Raw genomic sequence first — 20,345 nt, forward strand, 5'->3', positions numbered from 1 at the left:
ACTGCAGGGGGGCCCTGCTTGCATGTGTGAGGTGGGGCAGCGGGGGATCTGGGGACACAATGTGACTGCCCCGCAGACAGCACCGCACTGCTGGCCTCATCCACACTGGCTGCTGCTGCTGCTGCTCCAGGAAACTGTTCCACCCGTACTGCACCCAGGCGCCCCGAAACTTCCCACGCAGGCTGGTTCAGGGGCCCAACTGCCACCTTCCTCAATGCCACTTGCACCCCCACAGTGTAAGGCACTGGCTTAGGGAGGAGCTGTCAGCCTCGTGTTTGTATTAAAATATTTTATATTACTCATTCAAACAATCTGTACAGTGAATGCATATAGCGTCGGCCAGGGGTGCCCCCTGCGCTCGGTCATCAGTCGGCCGGGATCTTGGGGGGCCTCAGGCGCATCACCTCACTGTCCTGGGGCGGGTGAGGCATAAGGAGAGGCTGCTTTCCCCAGCACTAGGTTGAGATGTTCGGGGGTGGGGGTAGGGGCAGGTAGAGGGGGCAGCTCTCAGTGAACAGGTCCGCACCCTGTACAGGCACTCCCCCGGGGAAGGGGGACACCTGGCCTCTCCCGGCCCAGTGCCTGCAGGCCCCTTCACAGGGGGTGCGAGATGGAAGGGGTGAGTCCCATGTCCGTGGGTTGAGTCCCATGTGCACGTCCGCCTGGCGCCTGCCTCTGCAAGCCCACCTGCCCGCCCTTCACCAGCCTAGGCGGCCGGCATGTCGGCCTTGCTGAGGGCGATGGCCAGCTCCAGGTCCTCCTGCTCCTGCCGCCGCAGCCGCGCCAGCCGCTCCTGCTCGGCCTTCTCACTCTCCCGCTTGGCCCAGGCCAGCTGCTGCTCCTCATTGCCAAACTGCAAGGGAAACACGAAGCTCCGTTACTGGGCCTGGCCCGGAGCCACCGCAGCCACGGTGCAGGGGCCAGGGTGCGCATACCCATGGAGGGTCAGGGCACAGGAGGAACCCCCGAAGCACTGGGGGACAGACCAGGTCCACAGAAGGTCAGGGCACAGGTGTGGCCTGCGAAGGGTTGGGAGTAGGCCAAGGAGCCGCAGAGGGCTGGGGTGGGGGTTCAGGGTGGGCAGAAGGGGAGCCTGGGCTCCGAGCGGCTGGCCCGGTGTGATCCTAAGCTCAGGGCCCCAGAGAGCCGAGCAGCCGCTCTCAGCAGAGCCCTCGGGAGATGATGTGTGGGTTCAGGAAACAGAACGTCTGGCAATTCCCAAGAGCCCGCGGCGGGGGTCAGCCAAGCCTCCAGAGGCCAGATGGCGGAGCCACACTCAAGGCGCGCAGGCCCCCGAGAACGCTTGGGGAGGTCCTCATGGGCTCACTGAGCGCCAGCATGTGCACAGCACCCCAGAGCGGAGCGCGGGGCAGCCAGGCCCTAAGGTCAAGGAGTGAGGCCCAGCCCACTGGGGGCTCCCGAGCCCTGGACCATCACACTGTCAGCTGCTCACAACACTGTCACTGGGTCCAGAAGATTTTATCCTTGGGGGTGGGGGCCTTCTCTAAAATTAAGATGTTTAACTTAGAACAGACCCTCCTCAAATGGCCCATTGCCCCAAACCGCTGTTGGCCCACTGCTGTGTGTGGAAGGGAGGGGGCTTTGAGCTCCAACCCACCCTCTGCTACGCAACACAATGATCTCACAGACACCATATACACGGCAGGCATGGGCTTGCAAATGTCCACGACTCCCTCGGGCTCCTGTCCTGGCCAGGCGGTGGTCATCGACATCGTGTCCTCCAGCTGGGAATGTGGGGACACAGAGGGACACGAGCAGAGGGGACGGCCTGCCGAACCAGAGGTGGCGTCTCACTAAGACTAGACTGGGGGAAGACCCGAGGACCATGGTGGGGGTGGGGGGGTGGCTGACCGAGGGCTGGACTTTGGGGAGAGCAGCCAGAGGGGCTACCTTGAGGAGCGGTAGGTGGGAGGGAGAATGTTGTGGGCACGTGGGGAAGGGTGGAAGAGGTGCAGAGCGGGGAGGGCATCCAGGCTGCCCCCTCCGTCTGGTGTAGGTGTCTAAGGGGAGGACAGCAGTCAGTGTGCAGACAACAAAGTGTGCCCCAAGAAGTGACAGCTCTTTCCAAAGTGGCACCCGGGTACAGCTAAGGGCACCGCTCCCCAGTCCCCTCAGAGGACGTTCTAGCACCTTGCCGGGTGGGAAACAGGGGAAAACAACACGAGCTGCTGGGACGATCCCACAGGACAGCTGCCAGTGTCCCTGTCAACGGCGAGCTTCCCCCTCCCCCTGGAGCTGAGCCCGCAGCACCCCAACCTGCTTCCCTGGCGGGCAGGTCGCCCACCACCTGCAGCCCCACCCCCCACCCCACCCCCGGTCTGGGTGTGCACACGGCAGGGGCAGGGGATTCAGGGACAGGGCTGTAAATTCCAAGCAGACCCTCCCCTGGCCGAGGAGCCAGGTGGCAGCCATTTCTGGTGCTCAGGCCAGCCTGGCTAAGCCCCCCAGGGCCAGGGCAGAGCAGTAGGGCTCAGGGCTGCCAGGGCGGAGCAGGCTTTAGAGCCACCTCTGCCGCCCGTCCTGCCGAGGTGCCACCAGCCACATTCTGGCAGGCGCTCAGAGGGGATGTGTGTGGGGTGTGTGTGTGTGTGTGTTGGGGGGGTGGGGGTGTCCTGGTCCACATCATCACCCCAGAGATGGTGCAGGGGTCTCTCAGCCACATCCAGCAAGCTCACTGATCCAGACGAGAACCGTGCCCAACTCCTGAGGACCGACCTTGGGACCCGTGTGGTCACTGCTGTGGTCACTCCTGCCTGAGGGACAGGAACGCTGGCCCTAAGCCGATGATGGCACTTGGGCTGGCTCATCCCGGGGTCCCAGGCGGCAGGGCTCGGCCGGCACAGGGGCCATGAGCAGCTTTGGGACTGAGAAGGAGGTGTCTTGCACGGGGTCGAGGCCTGGGGCCCTGGGAGCCCACCCTGGCTGCGGGGCTGACTGGGGCGGCCCGAGTACTCGGACCCAAGGAACCAACTTTGGCCTCTCCAAGGCCGCACAAATCGCCCAGGTCCATGACCCCAGGGGCCAGGCCAGTGAGAAGTACCGAGTGCCAGAGAGGGCTCGGCCATCCCTGGGTGGTGCAGTACACGTGATTCCCAGCTAACTGGGGTCCATCTGGAAACACGCTGGAAGAAAAGTCTGGCAAGAAAGGTCTAAGGAGGGTGCAGCCCTCTGGCACACACTGGATCAGTGGGTGGGAGCTGATGGTCAGGGGTCAAGTGGTTAGGCAGCGAGCGCACTGTGAACACACACTGGGATACTGACCGAGGATCAGCAGTTCCAGGCACCCAAAGGGCCTCAGCCGTTGGAAGCCCCACAGAGCCTGGTTATACTGACACACAGGACTTCTGTGAGTTGGGGTCCACTAGGGGGCTGCTGATTAAAACTGAGGGAGACCTCGCACCATCCCACCCCCCACTCTCACAACCCATCCCATTTCCTTGAGGAGAACCAGGTGTCCGGAACAGGGAAGGCGACTCCAGACAGTAAAAGGTAGGTGGGCTGCCACATCGGCACCCCACCCCAGGAGGAGGACAGGAGCAAACCCCTGGAGCACGCAGGGTGAAGCACGGGGTTGCTAACACCGGGGAGCAAGACAGGCTGTCCAGCTGCTCCGATGAGAAGCTGCTATCTTGGGAAGCCCAAGGAACAGTTCTATCCTGTCGCCGCACTGGGGTAGAATGGGGGGGGGGATAGGAGAGGGGGCCTTCACAGCTGGGGGGCGGTGTGCTCACATGGAGGGGGACAGCTGCTCAGGGCAGGCCACCCAGAGAAGGGGAGACCAAGTGAGAGCTTGAAAACTGGGGCTACAGGTTTTCTGAGAACGAGCTGCCTGGGGGGGTGGGGTGTCACCAGAACCAATCACTTCCCACTGCCAGGGTTCGGCACCACTTGCCCCTCCCGCCAGCCCCTCCCCTGCACAGTGCCCACGCAGACTCGGCTTTTCCCACCCTGACAGATACCGAGCACCGCAGTCACCAAACTCTAGACTTCTCTTAGCAACGCCACCGCCGTGTGTTCGGTCCCCGCTGCTGATGCACGCTCCAATTGTGAAACACTGGCACCGTATCAGTCAGGAGCGGCTGGGATTTGCGGGTGGGGAGCAGGAAGCCACCAGGTAGCTGTGTGTGGCTGAGAAGGAGCTACAAGGAATCGGCACTGACTGGGCGATTCCCGCCGTCAAGCTGGCTTCCCAAGTGAGCCCGAGTGGGGCACAAATGCTGCACGGAGACCGTGGGGCTGGTTCCCAGAAGACGGTGGCCTCTGGTACTGGGAAACACCCCCCACCTCCTCCCCCCACTTTCAAATCTCGCTTCTCACACACAGAAACACAGCCAGACTCTCAGAATCCTGTATTAGCTTCTGAAAACAAAAAACAAAAACCAAAAAAGCAAAAGGGCGGGGGGGGGTGGGTGGGGGGGAGCACGGCACAGGCAGGCGCTCTGCTCTGCAAAGCGACGTTTGGTCCCAGGGTGTTGCTCTAGGCTCCTGCTGGTTCTAAGAAGACATCCAGCCCTCGCTGTGCCCGGAGCCTGCCCGTGTGGGCATTGTAAATTGTCTCCTGGTCCACTCTGACCCCTGGAGACCCTGCTTCGAAGAGTGTGTACACCCTGGAGGCAGGTCGCCCCCGCCTTTCACCGGAGGCACCTCCAGGTGCCACCCTCTCAGACAGGTGTCACACACGTAGCCATTGACACACCTGTGCCCATGGGGTTCATACAGGACCCTCAACCTGTTACACGGGGGCCTGGTCTCACACTGGCAGTCTTGTCTGCGTGCAAGCTTCAGACACGCCTGACATCCAGGCTCCCCCAAACCCGCCAACACCACGGCTACCACTGGACACCAACCACCATGCAGAGCCCACTAGGCAGATGCGGCCTGGCCAGCACGCACCCACCCTGCACAAGAAAAGGCGCCCTGGCCGGTGTGGCCAGACCGAAGCTGGTTTTTATTGAGCATCGTTTGCGCACAGAAGCGGAGATACAGATCAATCCTGCGGGCGCGGTGCCCGGGGACAGAAGGAACCCCTAGCGGCCTTAAGCGTAGGGTGAGGGTGCGGCGCAGCAGTGGCGGCAGGGAGCTTAACTTACAGAGGTGAAGTCTGCAAGCCCCAAGGAGGAGTCTTTGGCAGGCTTAGCCGCAGAGGAGGGAGCAAAGGGGTCTTTTCCACTAAATGGGTCCCCAAACCCCTTTTTACTTTGGAACGGGTCACTGCTGTCAGCCCCGAGTGCCTGGAAGGGGTCAGGGGGTTCAGGAAGGTCGGCCGGGCCGAGGTGGCTTACAGGTGTACTGTGACCTGGAAGGTTGAGGAGAAAGAGAGGAGAAAGAGAGAGAGACAGTTACTCACCACAGAAAAGGCAGGGCTGAGCCCCATCACACTGGGCTCACGGCAAATGGCTCCCTCTCTGGGAAGAGCTGGAGGGCAGCTTGGAGGGCACCCTGGGCTGCCACAGGGTCCACACCCCTCATTCTGCCATGAGGACCACACAGAAAAGCGCCCTTCCCCCAGTGCCAGGGCAAAACCTCGGAGGTGCCTGCAAGGGACCACATGCTTGCGAGCAGCATTTTAGGGTGCATGGCATTCACCATCACACAGGGTCGCAGAACACCCTGCGAGCTCCCGAAGTGGACCAGAAGGCTGCGGTCCAGGCAGGCAAGAAGGGCCAGGTCAGAGTGAGGCTCCTTGCAGACGCCACTGAAGAGGGGCCAGTTATCGGAGGTCCCTGCCCCCCACACACCTCGTTTGAGGGGCCCTCTGGCCCAGCAGCCTCCCAAGTCTGGAGCCACTGCACAGTGCCCCACACTGCCCAGGCTGCACTGCGCTGAGGCACAGCCACACCTGCTCCCCGCGGGGCGTCCTGCCCACACCACACAGCGCCTGGCCACACTCTCCCAGCACCTGCTGCTCGCCTCACGAAGGGGCTCACTGCCCCCTCGGGGTGATGTCAGCTTGGGGCACACTGGCCCTGCATAGCCACTTGGCCCGAGCCAGTGTCCACAGGGCCTTATAGTCAGATCCTGGGGGGACATGACTCTAGGAAGAGGGGGCATGGCCACTCCTGTTGGCAAGGAGCAGCATTCACTGGTCTGAGGTGGTGCAGATGGCCAAGCATTCGGCTGAGAACCCATAGGTTGGCATTTCCAGCTGGCCAGGAGGCCTATACGGAGCACTCAGAGATCTGCTGGGGGGTTCAGGGGACTCTCTCTGGGCCACTGCACAGTCTGGTGGAGGCCAAGAGTTGCCTGGGCGCCACAGGGACTTGCACAGGAGCCGGGCCATGTCTGTGGGCAGTGCTTGCAGGGTGGAGGGGCAGCTGTGTGCATCTGGACACACCCACGTGGAGGGAGAGCATATGTGCTCTCTGGGTGGCTGGAGGCAGCCAGGCCTTTCTTACTCGGTCCTCAGGTGGGTCTCAGTGAGCAGCCAGGTGTGAAGTGTGTGCCACCCAGGCAAGCACAGGGCATGGCTGCTCCAGCCCCCACCTCCTGCTGCACAGGAGGCCCCGTTGTGGGACTCACAGGAGGATGCTCCTGGGGGTGGGGGTGTCCTCAGAAGGTGATCGGCAGGTCCAGCTCCTGAAGTGCCTCTGGGTGGGCTTGAACTACCAGCCTTCCCTCGAGTCAAGGGACACCCCCTACCCCAACCCCGCAAGGGAGTCTACAGACCTCTGTGCTCGGGGAGGTGAGCGGGCACCTTCGCAGCGGGCCCTGCTTCACTGTTTGCCAAAACCGCTGTTGTTCAGAAATCATGACTGTGTTCCTACGAAACCGGGCAAGGCAACGCCTGGGGCCTGGTTTTCGTAGAAAAAAACAACAGAACAACGGTCTCTCTCGGTGGCCTGCTTTGCGAGTGCCGGTGCGGGTGGCCTGCGCACCACTGGGGCACTCAGAGAGAAGGCAAAGACGGGCGCTGGGGTGCTGCCGAGGCCCCGCTGCAGCGGGCCGGGCGTCCCCATCTCGCGCTTTATTTTTAGAGGCTGTGCCTTTAAAACACCCTCGGTCTAGTTCCTGCTTTTATGTAACCACTTCTGCTAATGCCTGAATTGCTTTGCCGATTTTCTGAGGGCAGCTAATCTGCAAGGTCGCAGAGGGCCCATCAGGCAGGTCCCTTCTGAACCATGGAGACCCCATGGGCGCAGGCCAGCTTCCCAGACTGGCTGACACCAGGCCTCTGTGGGCAGTCTGAACTGCCCCTCTTCCAGCCCTCGGCCGTGCGCCACTCAGCGCCCGACCCTGATGTATCTGCCACCTCGGCACCAGGAGGTTGGAGAGGATTTTAGGAAGGCTTGTTTCAGAGAATAGAACAAAATGACATTACAGATAAACGAACAAAAAACTCTCTAGCTAAAGAAACCAAGATGCGGCCTGACTTGGAGCTCAGTAGCCTCATTCCCAGGTCTAGGTCTGAGGTGGGCCCGCCTGGATGGCCCGGGGTGCAGAGAGACAGTGTGAGGAGTCCCCTCTGCCAGTATGTGCCGGCAGGTCAATGGTAGCAACCTGAACCCCCCCAAACCATCTCAGAGGGCACAGGGAGAGGGGTTCGTTGGCAGGGGACAGCAATTCAAGAAAGAAAAAAAGGCTTTAAATGGGTCTTATTTTGTAACCACAGCAGTTTCGACAGTTACCCAAGCGGTGCACCGAAACCACACCCAGGACCGTCTTTAGCAAAAACAATATGAGCCCAGGGGTTCACCACAGCGCCTGCTGTGAGTAGGGAGAGCTCGGGCCGGCCCCACCCTGGAGCCTGCCTTGAATCCGCCTGGCCGACTTCTACACACTGGGCAGGCCCCTGGCACCCAGGCCCGGGGGTCCCGGCTGCCACTTTCCTGGACAGCACACCAGAAATCCCGCCTTTCCCGTGACACTTTTCAGGAAACTGCCGCACCTGGAAGTCACCGGGTGGCAGCCACGTGGCCACAGGAAAACAATGGAGTGAAATACGCCCCCGTGTCCACAAATGTTCAGCCCGAATGAGCCCTCAGGGAGTAAGCAGCGTGCTGCTCTCGCTTTTAAAGCTTTACCTCGACGGGGAGAAGGTGGTGCCCACAAATCAATCAGCACACATACCCAAGTGCAAGTGGGGTGTGCCTGTGTGTGCACGTGTGTCTGTCTCTGTTATGTGCACACATGGGTGCTGTACACATGCATGTCTTTGCTGCATGCATGTTAATGTGTGTACACAGTCATCCCAGACTCCTGTTCTACCTAGAAAACTCTGTTCTGTCCAGGACAGCAAAAACACAGAAACCAAACAAGTCTAAAACATGGAAGACCAAGGGCCAGCTGCCCCACCTCCGCCACCTGCCCACCCAGCCAGGACGCTCCCACAGGGTCAGGCTGCCAAGAGTTACAAGGAACTCTGGGGTGGCAGCCTGGGCCCTCTGCACAGCCGGACAGCTGAGCTGGGAGAGAGGAGCCAAGAGTCGACGTCTGCACAGTCCCTGGTCTCCTGGGGACCCTTGCCCCCACGCTGAGCCGGGGCCCAGGGTCCCTGCAGGAGGGTGAGGCGATGTGAGGAGCCAGTGATCAGAGTGGAGCCAGGCAGCTCGGCCTGCAGATAACATCTGAGGCTCCCGCGATTGTGGTGTTGAGATTTTCCACTGAAAATATTTACTGCATTTTCAGAAAACGGCCTGATGCCTGAAAGGGAACAGGATGGGGTTGGGCTCGAGCAGCGGAGAAAAGCTGAACAAATATTTATGATCCGCGGCCGACAGCCCAGCGCCCCACAGCAAGGGTGTGGTCAGGGCCTCTGAGGGTCGTGGAGACCACACAACCACAAAGCCACCCCCCCCCCCCCAGTGAAAGAGAGAGAAGGAAATTGGGGAGTTTAAAGTAGCCTCATTCCCTACAATCCTCCAAAGGCCAGTGGCATCTGGAGAATTAGAGCCTGCCATCTTCCAGGGTGCCACCACCGGCTCCTGCAGAGTGAAGTGACACCCAGCATGGGCCACATCAGTCTCCCTGCAGAGCACAGGGTGGACCCCTGCAACTGACAATGGCTTTACAGATCACAAGTCCACCCGCTGCCGCCCTGGAGACATGGGTCTCCTTCCTTCGCTGGCGGCCCCTCCGGCACTTGCTGGAGGTGAACCTGCTGGTTCTCGCCTGGGTGGGAGCAGGAGGGCTCTCCTGAGGGGCTGGGGTGCACACCTGTCTGCCTGGGGGAGTGGGGCTGCTATCACTGACGACAGGCGGGGGAGCCCTGCGCCTGCCTGTGCAGCCTCCCGCCTCCCCCGGCACGTGCCACACAGACCGCAGCAGGAGGACCCGCACCCACACGCAGCGGAGCAGGAGGTTCTGAGGGCTGTGCGCTGCTGGGAGAGCACACAGACCGAGGGTGGCGATCGACTGTGGCGGGGAGAGCGCCCTCGGGAGTCTTGGGCGTGTGCCTTGGGTGGGGTGGGGCTCCCTGCTCTTTAGGGTGATCCCAACCTGCCTCGGTCTCCACCTTCGACCAGAACCACCTGCCCCTGTTGGGACGGCAGGGACTTCTGGCTGGAGGGCAGCCTAAGTCCTGCTGAGCAGCCTCTGCACTCAGCTGTACAGGGGATACCCACCCACAGCTACATACCATCCCAGGCAGGGTGGCAGCTCCCACCAGCTCAAATGGGGGATCTAGGCTCCCCAGCCCACGTTGCTCCTAGTCCCTGTCGAGTCTAGTCCTCTGGCTCAGACCTCCTGCTGGGCACCATGTTACAGGGGACCAAGGCGCCCCCCACCCCCCGAGTTTTGGGTGCAAGAGGGTGCGCTCCGAGCCAGGCAAATGTGGTTTTTTATAAACCTCGAGGAGCAGGGTGTCTACAGGCACCCAGTGTGAGGACCAAAGGGGGAGGGCGCCTCTGTTCCATTCCTTTACCCCACAAAGAGCGGGACAGTCCTGTACCAGGGCAGCTCTCCCAAATGCCAGGAGCTGGGGGTCACTTCATACCAGCAGGGTGTGGGGATTGCCCACTGTGGATGTGGCTCCCTGCCCCCCAGCTGTTCCCGGTGAAGCCCGTGCCAATGTAGCCAGCGGCTATCTCTGAGATCACCGTGGGAACGGAATTATCGTCGTGAGTTGCAGGGCAGGGTGCTAACCGCACCTCAGAGCTGGGGATGCCAGCGAGCAGTGAGGCCATGCCACACACGGGGCTGCGAGGGAGGTGGGGGCTGGCCACGATGCCCGGAGCTGTGCATGCTAGCCAGCTATCTATCGGCAGGGTAGCCATGTCACCCACCGCCGGGTGGTGACCAGTGGCATCATCTGCCAAGAGGGTGGGCGGGCACCGAGCTGCCCAGAGTGGAGTCTCCACACGGAGGGTGCTTGTGTTTCCCTTTACTGCCTCTGAAATCCGTTGGTGTGAGGTCCTTAGGCTCTGACAGCCCTCTGACAGGGACAGAACGGGATGGGGCAGAAAGGCCCCGAGGGCAGGCGGCTCCATTTGGAGGTGAAAAGGTCGCTGGGAGTCCTGGAGGGATCATGAAATTGGGGAGAGGTTAAAGGTGACGGGCTGGTTAGCGGTGAAGGCACTGGAACTGGTGCCACGAGTGCTGCGGAAACCACGGTGCAGGCCGCGCACAGGAAGTGGCGAGGGTGGGGCCCAGCAGGACCCCAGGGCTCCTGCCCCGCTCTGCTCACCCCAATCACTGACACCCACACAGCCGTTTCCTGGGCTTGAAAAAAATCTGTTTCTCTCTTTGCAAATCAACAACTTTTACCTAGAAACTTCTCCAAGGGGGTGCTGACTGATTACAATCTGCTGTCCGTTAGAGAGCTCACGGCGGTGTACCTGGGGGAGGAGCTGAGATGCCTGCCTGCACCCCGTGCACCTGTTTGCTACTCAACACCTTGAAAACCAACCCTGCCATTGGGTCAACCTCGACTCCTGAGAAGTGGTCTCTGCAGGGGTCTCTGCGACCAGCATTTTGGAAGTGGACCACCAGGCCTTTCTGCAACGTGCCCCTGGGGGCTCTCAACTCTCCAGCTGAGCTCCCCTCCCACCGCCCCTTCCAGAGGGCCCATCAGGCACACACAGCCTAACGACACCAACACGCCACTCCCACACGGTTCCCATCAGCCGCTGGGCTGGGGTCAGGGCGGCGTGCCAACACGCCACACAGGCACAAGCCTAGCGGGGGCTGCGGACCACAGCAGGGCAGGGGTGCTCCCTGCGGGGCAGAGATGCGGGATGTACCTGGTCCCCCTTTCAACCATGAGCACGTATCAAGCACGCATCAAGTAGAACTCAGTTTATCTCATGTCAGACAGACCTCCTACAAGATCAAAAGCCCAAGCAAAACCACCCTGGCTCGGGGAACACCGCATCCTCGAAGCGCAGGAGGGGCTCCCGGCCAGCCGTGGTCCCAGTCCTGCACCGTTGAGAACACGCACTTGGAGGACACAGTGAGGAAGGCCACTCCTCCCTCCGGGCACATACAGCGTCGCCCCGTCCACCTCCCAGCCCGACCTGAACCCTGTTGGCCAATGATCCGGAGACCTACAAGGAGCTGACCTGGCTAGGAGGATGCTCGGGTGGGGAGAACAGCCCCACGCAGAGATCGCAAGGGGCTGAGCGCTCGAGTTACAGAGGCCGAGACGGGCCTGTCCCGTAGCCGATGTCTGCACTCGGACTTGTAGCCAGTGGGACCGAGGGCCACATGGCAACGAAAGCTCCGGTCAAGTTGCTACGGGCTGAGCCCGTGCCTGGCCCTCAGCCTGCGGGCCTCCTGGAGGGGCACTGGAGGAGCAGTCGCTGTGTGGGGTCTGGACACTGGTGGCAGTGACAGCGTGTCCTGCTGCGGTCGCTTACAGGCAGTTTCCAAACTCTGAAGAGAGGCCTGGCAATGAACTTTAGGAAATAAGCCCACAAAACCCTATGAGGATCCCAGAACAACGCCTGACTCTGGACTTGGAGGGGCACCTGCTGGGTGAGGGCATCACACCTGGCCAAGTGCAGGCCCAGAGGAGGCGAGGGAGACCCTCCTGAGAGGAAAGAGTCAGTGGCTCCCACAGACCAACAATCACCAAGGCGGCGCAGGAGCGGGCACACTCTGGGCTGCCTCAGACTGGCTGCCGAGTCGGGTCCAACGCTTCCAAAACAAATGTGGACACCGCAGCGTACAGGCTGCCCCCCCTCGCAGAGCAGGGCGAGCCTGAACGCAGGCACACACAGGCAGGCAGACACCTTCCTCGCAGCCCCCTGGAAGCCAAAGCTCCAGCAGGCGGCATTCCCACAAAGGCCTGCCAGTGGCGGCAGCAAGGTTAGGGCAGCAGACTGGGAGCTGTTAGTGGTCAGGGAGCAGCTGACAGCCGCACAGGCGCAGGACCCGCCCTCGGTCCGGACCTACCGCCCAACACTGAGTACAGTGCGGTGCTTCTCTGTCCCGCCGCCGGTGCTGCTTCTGGAAACAGAGACCAAAAGAGATCCCTAAGACCAGCACATGGGTAGACCGCCACTGCCACCACCCACAGCCCTGCACAGGCACAGGCCCTAGCCCAGGCACGCTCGATGCTGTAGCTCATGGAGCCAGGGCAAGAGAGCCTCCAGGCCAGACCTGGCCACGTCGTGCTGCTGAACAGGCTTCCTCACAGGGGGAGGGTGCTGCAAGGGACACTGGGGGACAAGGAGAGGAAAGGTGAGGGGGTGGGAAAGAGGGCGCTTCCAAGAGGGGAAGGAACGGGGAAGCAGCCCTGTCCTGTGGCTGCAACTGTGGTTGGCTCCTCTCCTTAAAGAGAGAAAGCATGTGCAGATGTGTGCCTGTGTGTGCCATGTGCATCAGTGCTCAGGGGCATGGACAAGAATGCACCTGGGAGTACACATGTGGAAGGCATGCATACACATAAGCATGTGACTGTGTGCACGCACACAGGTGTGCAGCCTGCACACATGGCTGCTTGCCGTGTGATTGCGTGCATTTGTGCGTGTGCACGTTCATGAGCACATACAGGTCTACGCACACTACACACATTAATGCCAGTGTGCCACGTAAGCGTGAACGTACGCGTGTGCAGTCAGGTGTCGCTGGGCAGGGTGAGGGGCTAGGGCGGGCCCTTGGGAGGCCTCGGGGATCCAGGAGCCCTGTCTGGGTGCAGGGAGTCCTCTGCTGCCGTTGTTCCTCCGGTTTCACAGTAAACACCTTTGATGTGTGGCTGGCGGGATCCTGCTCCCTGCAAGGGAGGGGTACATACCCCAAGGGCGTGGCCCGTGCTTTCTCCTGAGTGCTCTGCACAAAGGGTGACTGACAGAGTCTCTGCTGAGGTGTGGTCCCCATGGGGATGACCAGCCAGCCTTGGGTTAATCGTTACTTGTCACCAGCTGGCTGGGTGCACATGGAGCCTTCTAAAAGGGCTTCCAGTCCCACAGCCACAGAGGAGTGGAGTCACAGGGGACCGGCTCTATGGGAGCAAGTGGCCACCACCATCTGGGACAGTTCGGAGAGACAGGCTAGAAACAAGAGGACAGCGGGACACCAGCCAGGCTGTGCCCTGGTAAAACGTAGGATGGGATGGACAGCACGGCTTGGCCCCAAGGGACTCTCTGTCTGGGTAGCCGAAGTCCCCTGCATTAGAATCTACCACACTCAAACACCAGCTGCCTCCGCTCACTGCCAGGGGATCTGTCTAAAACGCATGCCCAGAGGAGGTCCTCGAACTTTCTGGGGAATGTCGAGGGGTAGTTGGGGTGTACAGCGGGCCAGTACCCCACATTCTCTGAGTTACCCCCAATCCCCACCCCGCTCTGTCCTCACTCCCCTCAGTGCCTTGCTGACTCATGAAGGGGCCAGTGGAGGGGACCATGGGTGTCCAGACAGTGGGGGGATAGCCGGCCCTGACGGGAGCCCTCCCTGCAGCCCACACCGCACCACTGCTCTGTCCCCGAAAACAGGCCGGGCAGGTCAGGGTGTGCAGCGTGGACGTGGGCCCCTCTCGCTGTGCACAGCTCTCAGCTCCAGTGCGTCCACTCTCGCTCTGGGGTCGGCAACGGGTGGGGGATGGGGAGCGCGCGTACTGACCGCTGGGTGGGTGGGGCCGAGGAGGAGCGGGCTTCTTCGGAGGCAGAGCGGGGGTGTCCTGTTTACTTTTAAAGGGGTCCTCTGAGAATCCTGCTCCTCCGAAGGGGGAGGTGAACGGGTCAGAAGGTGGGGGCTGAAAGAGAGGACACGAGAGAGGCACGGTCAGCCGTGACAACGGAGGCCCTGCCCACCCACACGCAAGCACGCTCAACCTCTGCGGATCGGCGCAGACACACAGACGCACAAAGTTCCATTCCGCACAGGGTGCTGAGATGCCAGGTCTCCGTGCAGGACCCTGTGCCCCACCACCCAACTATGCTTTAGAGACGGGGCTCCAGGAAGCATTCTCAGACCCTGCACGGCACGCCCTGGGCCCTTGCGTGTGTGCTGCCACCCCCAGACCCATGGCAGATGTCTAGCATGTGCCACTCTGTCCCAGGTGCCCTGCTCAGGGTGACAGCTGCTCTCTCTGGGCTCCTTTACACCTGCTCTGTGCCCCAGGACCACCCCTCCTAGCCCTCCTCCACTTCCAGCTGGTGCCTTGGGAAAGTTCTGTCAGCATCTTCATTCTACCCACAGGGAAACTGAGGCACAGAGAGGCAGGGCTAGAGGCACTATTTCAGCTAAGTAACCACCCACCCACCCCAAGGGTGAGTCTGGCCACAGGGCATTCAGGGTGTGGACGTGGACAAAGGATGACGCAGAGACAAGGGATGGAGGTGAGGGGGCAATAAGGTAGGTAGGGGTTTCAGCCCCAGACATCTTCTGAGCCCCAAGACCTCCCACAGCTGGGCTAGCTGGCAAGGAGCAGTGGGCTTGGCAGCGTCAAGCAAGCGAGGTGGGAGCAGACCCCACTCCACCTCGCAGCTCCTCCACCCTCAGGCCTGTGGATAGTGGTCCTTAATTGAGTTTCTTCAAACACCACTGCTCAGTTGCCACATCTGCCTGCTCAGAGTTTGCTGGGATCCTGGCCGGTTCCTGCCTACAGTTACAGAAGCGGGACACCGGGCCACAGCTCGCAACTCATCCTTTACGAAACACTGGCCAACCTGGGACTCTTGGGCGCCATACACTTGGGAAGTGCCAGGCCCTGCTGACACTGCAGTGCCGGGGTAGGGATTTGGGAGCTTGGTCTTGAACGAGTGGCTCTGGGAGATGAGGGAGCCCAGGGTGCTCCTGCCATTTCCAGAACATTCCCGCCCACCCCCAGGGGTGATGGGCCCGCTATGGGCATAACCAGGGAAAGGCAACAGTGGGTCTATGGAGGAGCACAAAGTGGCAGAGGGGGCCAAGGCCCTGCCCCTCCATGCTGGGCCCTGGGAGGTGGGCAGGGCAGGAGGCTTGACCAGCAGGCTCCAGTGTCGTCCAGAGTTCATAGTAGGGGAGAGTTGCCAGCACACTGTGACCCCAAATGCAGAGTCCAGGAGGTCCTGTCTGGGGGACATCAGGCCCGTGGCTGCCCAGGTGCACCTGGCTCCCCAGCCATGGGGAGTGTGTCACTGCGCGTGGGCCCTGAAGCCTGGTGGTTCCCAAATCCTGCACGTCAACCCTTCAGATTCCCCAAGACGTCTCCTTTGGGACCTGGTTCTTGCCTAATGGGTTTCGGCTGAAAAGAGATATGCTATTCTGAGCAAGGTTTCCGTAACCCCAGCGCAAGTGCCGCGCCGAGGCCGGCTTCAGAAAACGGACCGTAGGCAGAGCTACGGGGAGAAGCAGCTATCAGAGAGAAAGGGTGGAGGTTGCATTTAACGGCTCAGAAGTTGTTTTTGTTTTTTTCCAAACCGCCCTAAATATGAAGGTGTGGCTTTAAAAAAGAGAGAGAGAAAGACAGAAAAGTCATCTCAAAAAAAAAAAGAAAAGTCATCTCAAAGAGGCAGCTACCAACAGCACCGAGTTCCTGAGACATTTTTAGGGGGCAGTGGCACGGGTGACCCGCCTCTTTCCGTCCTCAAAGGCTTCCCCGGAATATACTTTGAGGGATTTTCATGCTTATGCCAAAAAGAAAGACAACAGAAATGTGCCGGGTCCAAGTGTGTTTCATGAGCAAGTAGCAGTGCTGACTAGGCTGACGTGCTGTCACCGCCTCATGGGCCTTGCTCAGTGTCTCCGCCCCAGCAGCAGCAGCTCGCTCCAGGCCCCCCAGCAAAAGCCCCCTCCAACCTCCTTCCTCCCCCACTCAGTCTCCTGTTCTGGAGAGTCCATCGCAGCTGTCCTGGTTCTACTCTGCACACTGTGCAGGGTCCTCTGCTGACTCCGTTCTGTCAGGAGGCCGTGCGGACGGGCCACAATGTGTCTGCCCACCATCCACCCCATGGACACACACCACCACCACCACCAGCCCGAGGAAAAGGCATTTTCTTCTTTTGTGGTGAAAACACACGCAACCAGACGCAACGCCAACACGACCACCACTACGCAGGTGTGTCACCCGGGGCGGGGGCGGGTGTTCATCTAAAGCTAGATGCTCCCTAGAAAGAGCTCTTCTGAAGGGGACCCTGACTGAGAGCAGGCCAACACTTTCCAGGGGCATCTACTGGAACCACTTGCCAACAGCAGGCAGAGGCTTCTTGAGCACGCCCCACCCACTCTAAGGCACTGCCTCCCCACCCCAACTTCTCCACCCGCTCACAGAGGGGAGAGCTGGTTAGGTTAAAAAAAAACAACCAAAAAAAGCCACTTTCTTGCCACCTTACTTTCGCTTCCTTCAGCATTTTATTTATACCCACGATGTTGTTCTTGAAAAACAGAGAACCCACAAGCAAAAATAAGACACACGGCAGGCAGGCCAGGCCCAACTGAGCACAGGGCCGACAGAACCGAGGACCTTTTCAGAAACCAAATCACACCTGAGGCCCTCGAGTTGATCCTGACTCAGGGAACCCATCGATACAGGGTATCCAAGTCTGTAAATCGTATGGGACCAGACAGCCTCACCCTTCTCCCACAAAGCAGCTGGTGGGTTTGATCTGCTGGCCTTGCAGATAACGAGCACAGCCTGTCCTAAGGCAGGGGCCAAAGCAACCATGGACACAGCAATACAATGCAGGAGGCACACGAGTCCCGGCGGCAGGGGCAAGCAGTGGGCAGCGAGAGGAGGGCACTGGACTTCAGGTGGTGGTGGACAGGGCCCTGCTGCAAGGACGAGGCTCTGTAGCCATAGGCAGCAGCAGCTGGGGGTGTGGGGGGTGTCGGTAAGCACCTCTCCTGGATTCCATGGACAGAGACCGCCACCCCAAAATACTCCATTCTGTACAAACCCTTCTCGAAACAGGGGTCCTTGCTGGCCTCTCCCCCTTGACTGGCTCTGGCCACGTGGGCACCTGCTCCTGAGTAGGCAGTTGGGGCAGAAACCTGACAGCACTGGACGCCAGAGCCACTTCCTAAGAGACTGCTGCCACCTGGTGGTGTGGCCCCAGGCGCACAGCAGCTCAAAATAGGTGACTGATTTCAGCCATAGCTTCCACCCACTCGCCTGGGAACGTCCCCCTCTGCCACTAACGGAGGTGCAAGGCATGACAGGGTTGGGGAGCTCTCCCTCTAGTCGGGTGACCACAGAGAGAGGTCCTCCACCCGTGCCTGGACACCCCCACCTGCCTGCAGGCTGTGCAAGAAAGGGCAGGGGCCGGCAGAGAGGTGAGGACGGAGCCAGAGGACACACCTTCATTCTCATCACGGAGCACACAACCGTCACTGAAACCAGCCATACGCAAGGACCCCATTCTCAACTTCCTAACAGTTCCTTCTGGAATTTGCTTCACTGATCCTGGGCTCCTGCTATGGGAATCACATGCATGCCCCACCCCTGCCCCCCAAGTAAGGCAAGCACATATGGGGGCCCTCAGGCAGTGTTCCATGGATTATGGCCATGCAGACAGGGTTGTCTGGTCACATCCGGTCCGGTAGTTGGTCTCCTTCTAAACAGCACACTCCACGCTCCCCCCACCCCTCTCAGCCACCTCCCACATGGCCCCGGATGCTCTTGGTATCACTACCTAGACTGTCCAGGTCGGTGTATGTGCCCCAGCCCCTCGCGCCTGCGTCACTCAGTCACCCCTCACAGGGCAGAATCCCGATCTGGCCCCTTCCCTCGGAGGTGCAGAGGCAGGTTCCTCTAGCTCAGTCACAGTAGGTGCTGGGGGTGCACCAGTGGCTTCGGGACATACCATACCGCGACCAGGAGCAGGAGGACAGCGTCAGGCGCGGGGTGCATGGGGCTTTACCTTGGACATCTGGCTGAAGTCAGCAAAGCCCTCAGCACTAGTGAAGGAGCCGCTTCCGAAGGGGTCTAGGGTTCCGAAGGGATCTGAAAGCGGCACCAACAGAGTCATGTTACAAGTCTTCCCCAGGACACGCCTTCCGGGCGGGGACACCTCCTAGCACCAGCCAGCCAGACTCGGGCAGCTGAGAATGGTCACACTGCTGTGCTAGAGGCGTCCCACCCTCAACCAGGACACCGTCAACACAGCCCCTGCTCCGTCCCGCCATGGTCCACTGACTGCAGGATGGCCAGCTCTATGAGAAGCAGGAGGGCAGGGACCCAGGGCACAGGGTGCCACCGGGCCAGGCAGCTTCCGAAAGGCAGGGGGTGAACCCACATGAGATGAGCACCCACCACACAAACCAGCACCCTCAACAGGGCTTGGGATTCTTCCCAGAAAAGTACCCCAAAGACACACAACAGCCACTTAGAGACAGGAGGAAGCATATAGGAAGACTATTACTGAATTCCTGAGAGGCTCTCAGGAGGGAGGGAGGTGGGGAAGAAGGGAGGGAGGGGGGCAAGCAGCGGCTGGGATGCCTGCTTCGGGCGAGGGCCTGGGAGGACAGAGCTCACGCGGAGCGGACTCCAAAGCCACCCAGAGGGGATTCAGGGAGGAAAACAAACATCCATCTCACCTGTTCCTTTTGAGGAGACACTGGAGGCTGAGAAAGGATCGCTGGACTCAAAGGGGTCGAGCTGAGTGAGAGGAGAGAGCAGAGAATGAAAAGCGGCTTGTTGGCCCCACCATGCATTCAACCACATACGCACACACTCACGCACGCCTGCCTGGGTCCGGATGAGGAGGGGAGAGCCTGTCTCATGAGGCCTGGGAATTGTGCTCTCAGGGCGGCATGTGAGCTCCTCCCAGGTCGACTCTCTGGCACCCAAGGCCAGACCTCATACTCTGGACCAAACAGCAGAGCTCGGAGGCAGGGAAGTGAACCAGAGCAGAGAACCGCTACAGGAGGATCGGGACCGGACAGAAGGGAGCAGCCCAAGGAGGGCTTCCTACCAGGGCCGGCTCCCATCTGGGGACAGACAGCAGCTGCAGCAACACCACTGGGCTCCAACTAAAGCTCCAGCCCCAGCAGGACCGCCCCCACCCCATCCTCCCGGCCTGAGACCAGAGAGGGCGATGAGAACCCTACACTCCATCCCAGCCTAAACCTTTGGTGGAAGCCTGAGCCACAACTGCACAGGAACCCAGGCAGCGGCCTGCGGCTGAGATCTAAGTGTGTGGCCCTGCAGGGCCAGGGGTTGCGGGGCAAGCCTCACTAAGGCAATGGCCCGAGCGGCACGTCAGTCTGAACGCACATCTGTTTCCACATGATGCAGCAAAAAACGAACCAGAAAAGTGCGGCCCTCGTGCAGGTGCAGAGCCACTCTGGTGGCTCCATGAGAGCTTGACTGGGAAGCAAAGGATGGCAGTTCACTCTTCCAGCTGCTCCCAAGGAGGAAAATGCGCAGTCCGAGTCTGCAGCAGATTGACAGCCTCGGAAACCTATGGGGCAGCTGACTCTGTCCAACAGAGCCACTAGGAGTTGGAGTTGACTGGGTGACCGTGGGTTGGGTTTGGTTATCAAGGAAAATGGAGCCCTAGTTAAAAGGGTCAAGTGCTTGGTTGTTAGCCTACAGGTTAGTGGTTCACACCCACTGGTGGTTTTCACGGGAAAAAAGGTCTAGTGAGCTGCAGACCCCAGAGGCAGCCCTACTCTGTGGTATAGGGGCGCTGTGAGTTAGATCAACTGACAGCACAAACCGTCAACATCAAGGGAAGGTCCTCTGTAGAGCCCATCTCAAAATGACCCCGAGACTGAAAACAAGGAAATGACACTCACAGCGAAAGCAAAGATTGGTGGTGTACACAGTAGAGGAACTGAAACGATACGAAACCAGCACATGGAAATTTGAGAATTGAAAAGTGTAGCATTTAGAATAAAAACTTGACTGGGCTAACTAAGCAGCAGAACGGAGACAAAAAGAGGAAAGAGTAAGTGAATCTGAAGCGTGACCAGCAGAAGCTGACCAGTTTGAAGAAAAAGGCGAGAAGAAAGTAAATAGGTGTGCT

The 20,345-nt window shown here is 60.2% G+C and overlaps 1 protein-coding gene across 5 annotated transcripts in view; it reads right to left on the bottom strand.

Moving 5' to 3' along the window:
• Window positions 1–274: 274 nt before the first annotated feature.
• Window positions 275–20,345, bottom strand: part of EPS15L1 (epidermal growth factor receptor pathway substrate 15 like 1) — a 90,937-nt gene continuing 70,866 nt past the window's right edge. The window contains exons 20-25 of one of the 5 annotated variants that reach the window (XM_075548536.1): window positions 18,913–18,973; window positions 18,237–18,319; window positions 14,017–14,149; window positions 12,352–12,405; window positions 5,112–5,317; window positions 275–853 (exon numbers count right to left, since the gene is read on the bottom strand). In XM_075548536.1, coding sequence (XP_075404651.1) covers window positions 707–853; window positions 5,112–5,317; window positions 12,352–12,405; window positions 14,017–14,149; window positions 18,237–18,319; window positions 18,913–18,973 — 684 coding nt within the window. In that variant the 3' untranslated portion in view covers window positions 275–706. The remainder of the gene's footprint in view (window positions 854–5,111; window positions 5,318–12,351; window positions 12,406–14,016; window positions 14,150–18,236; window positions 18,320–18,912; window positions 18,974–20,345) is intronic. The other 4 variants (XM_075548543.1, XM_075548550.1, XM_075548563.1 and 1 more) reach the window with 4 other exon arrangements.

Source organism: Tenrec ecaudatus, chromosome 1 (genome assembly GCF_050624435.1).
Source record: "Tenrec ecaudatus isolate mTenEca1 chromosome 1, mTenEca1.hap1, whole genome shotgun sequence".
Classification (NCBI taxonomy): domain Eukaryota; kingdom Metazoa; phylum Chordata; class Mammalia; order Afrosoricida; family Tenrecidae; genus Tenrec; species Tenrec ecaudatus.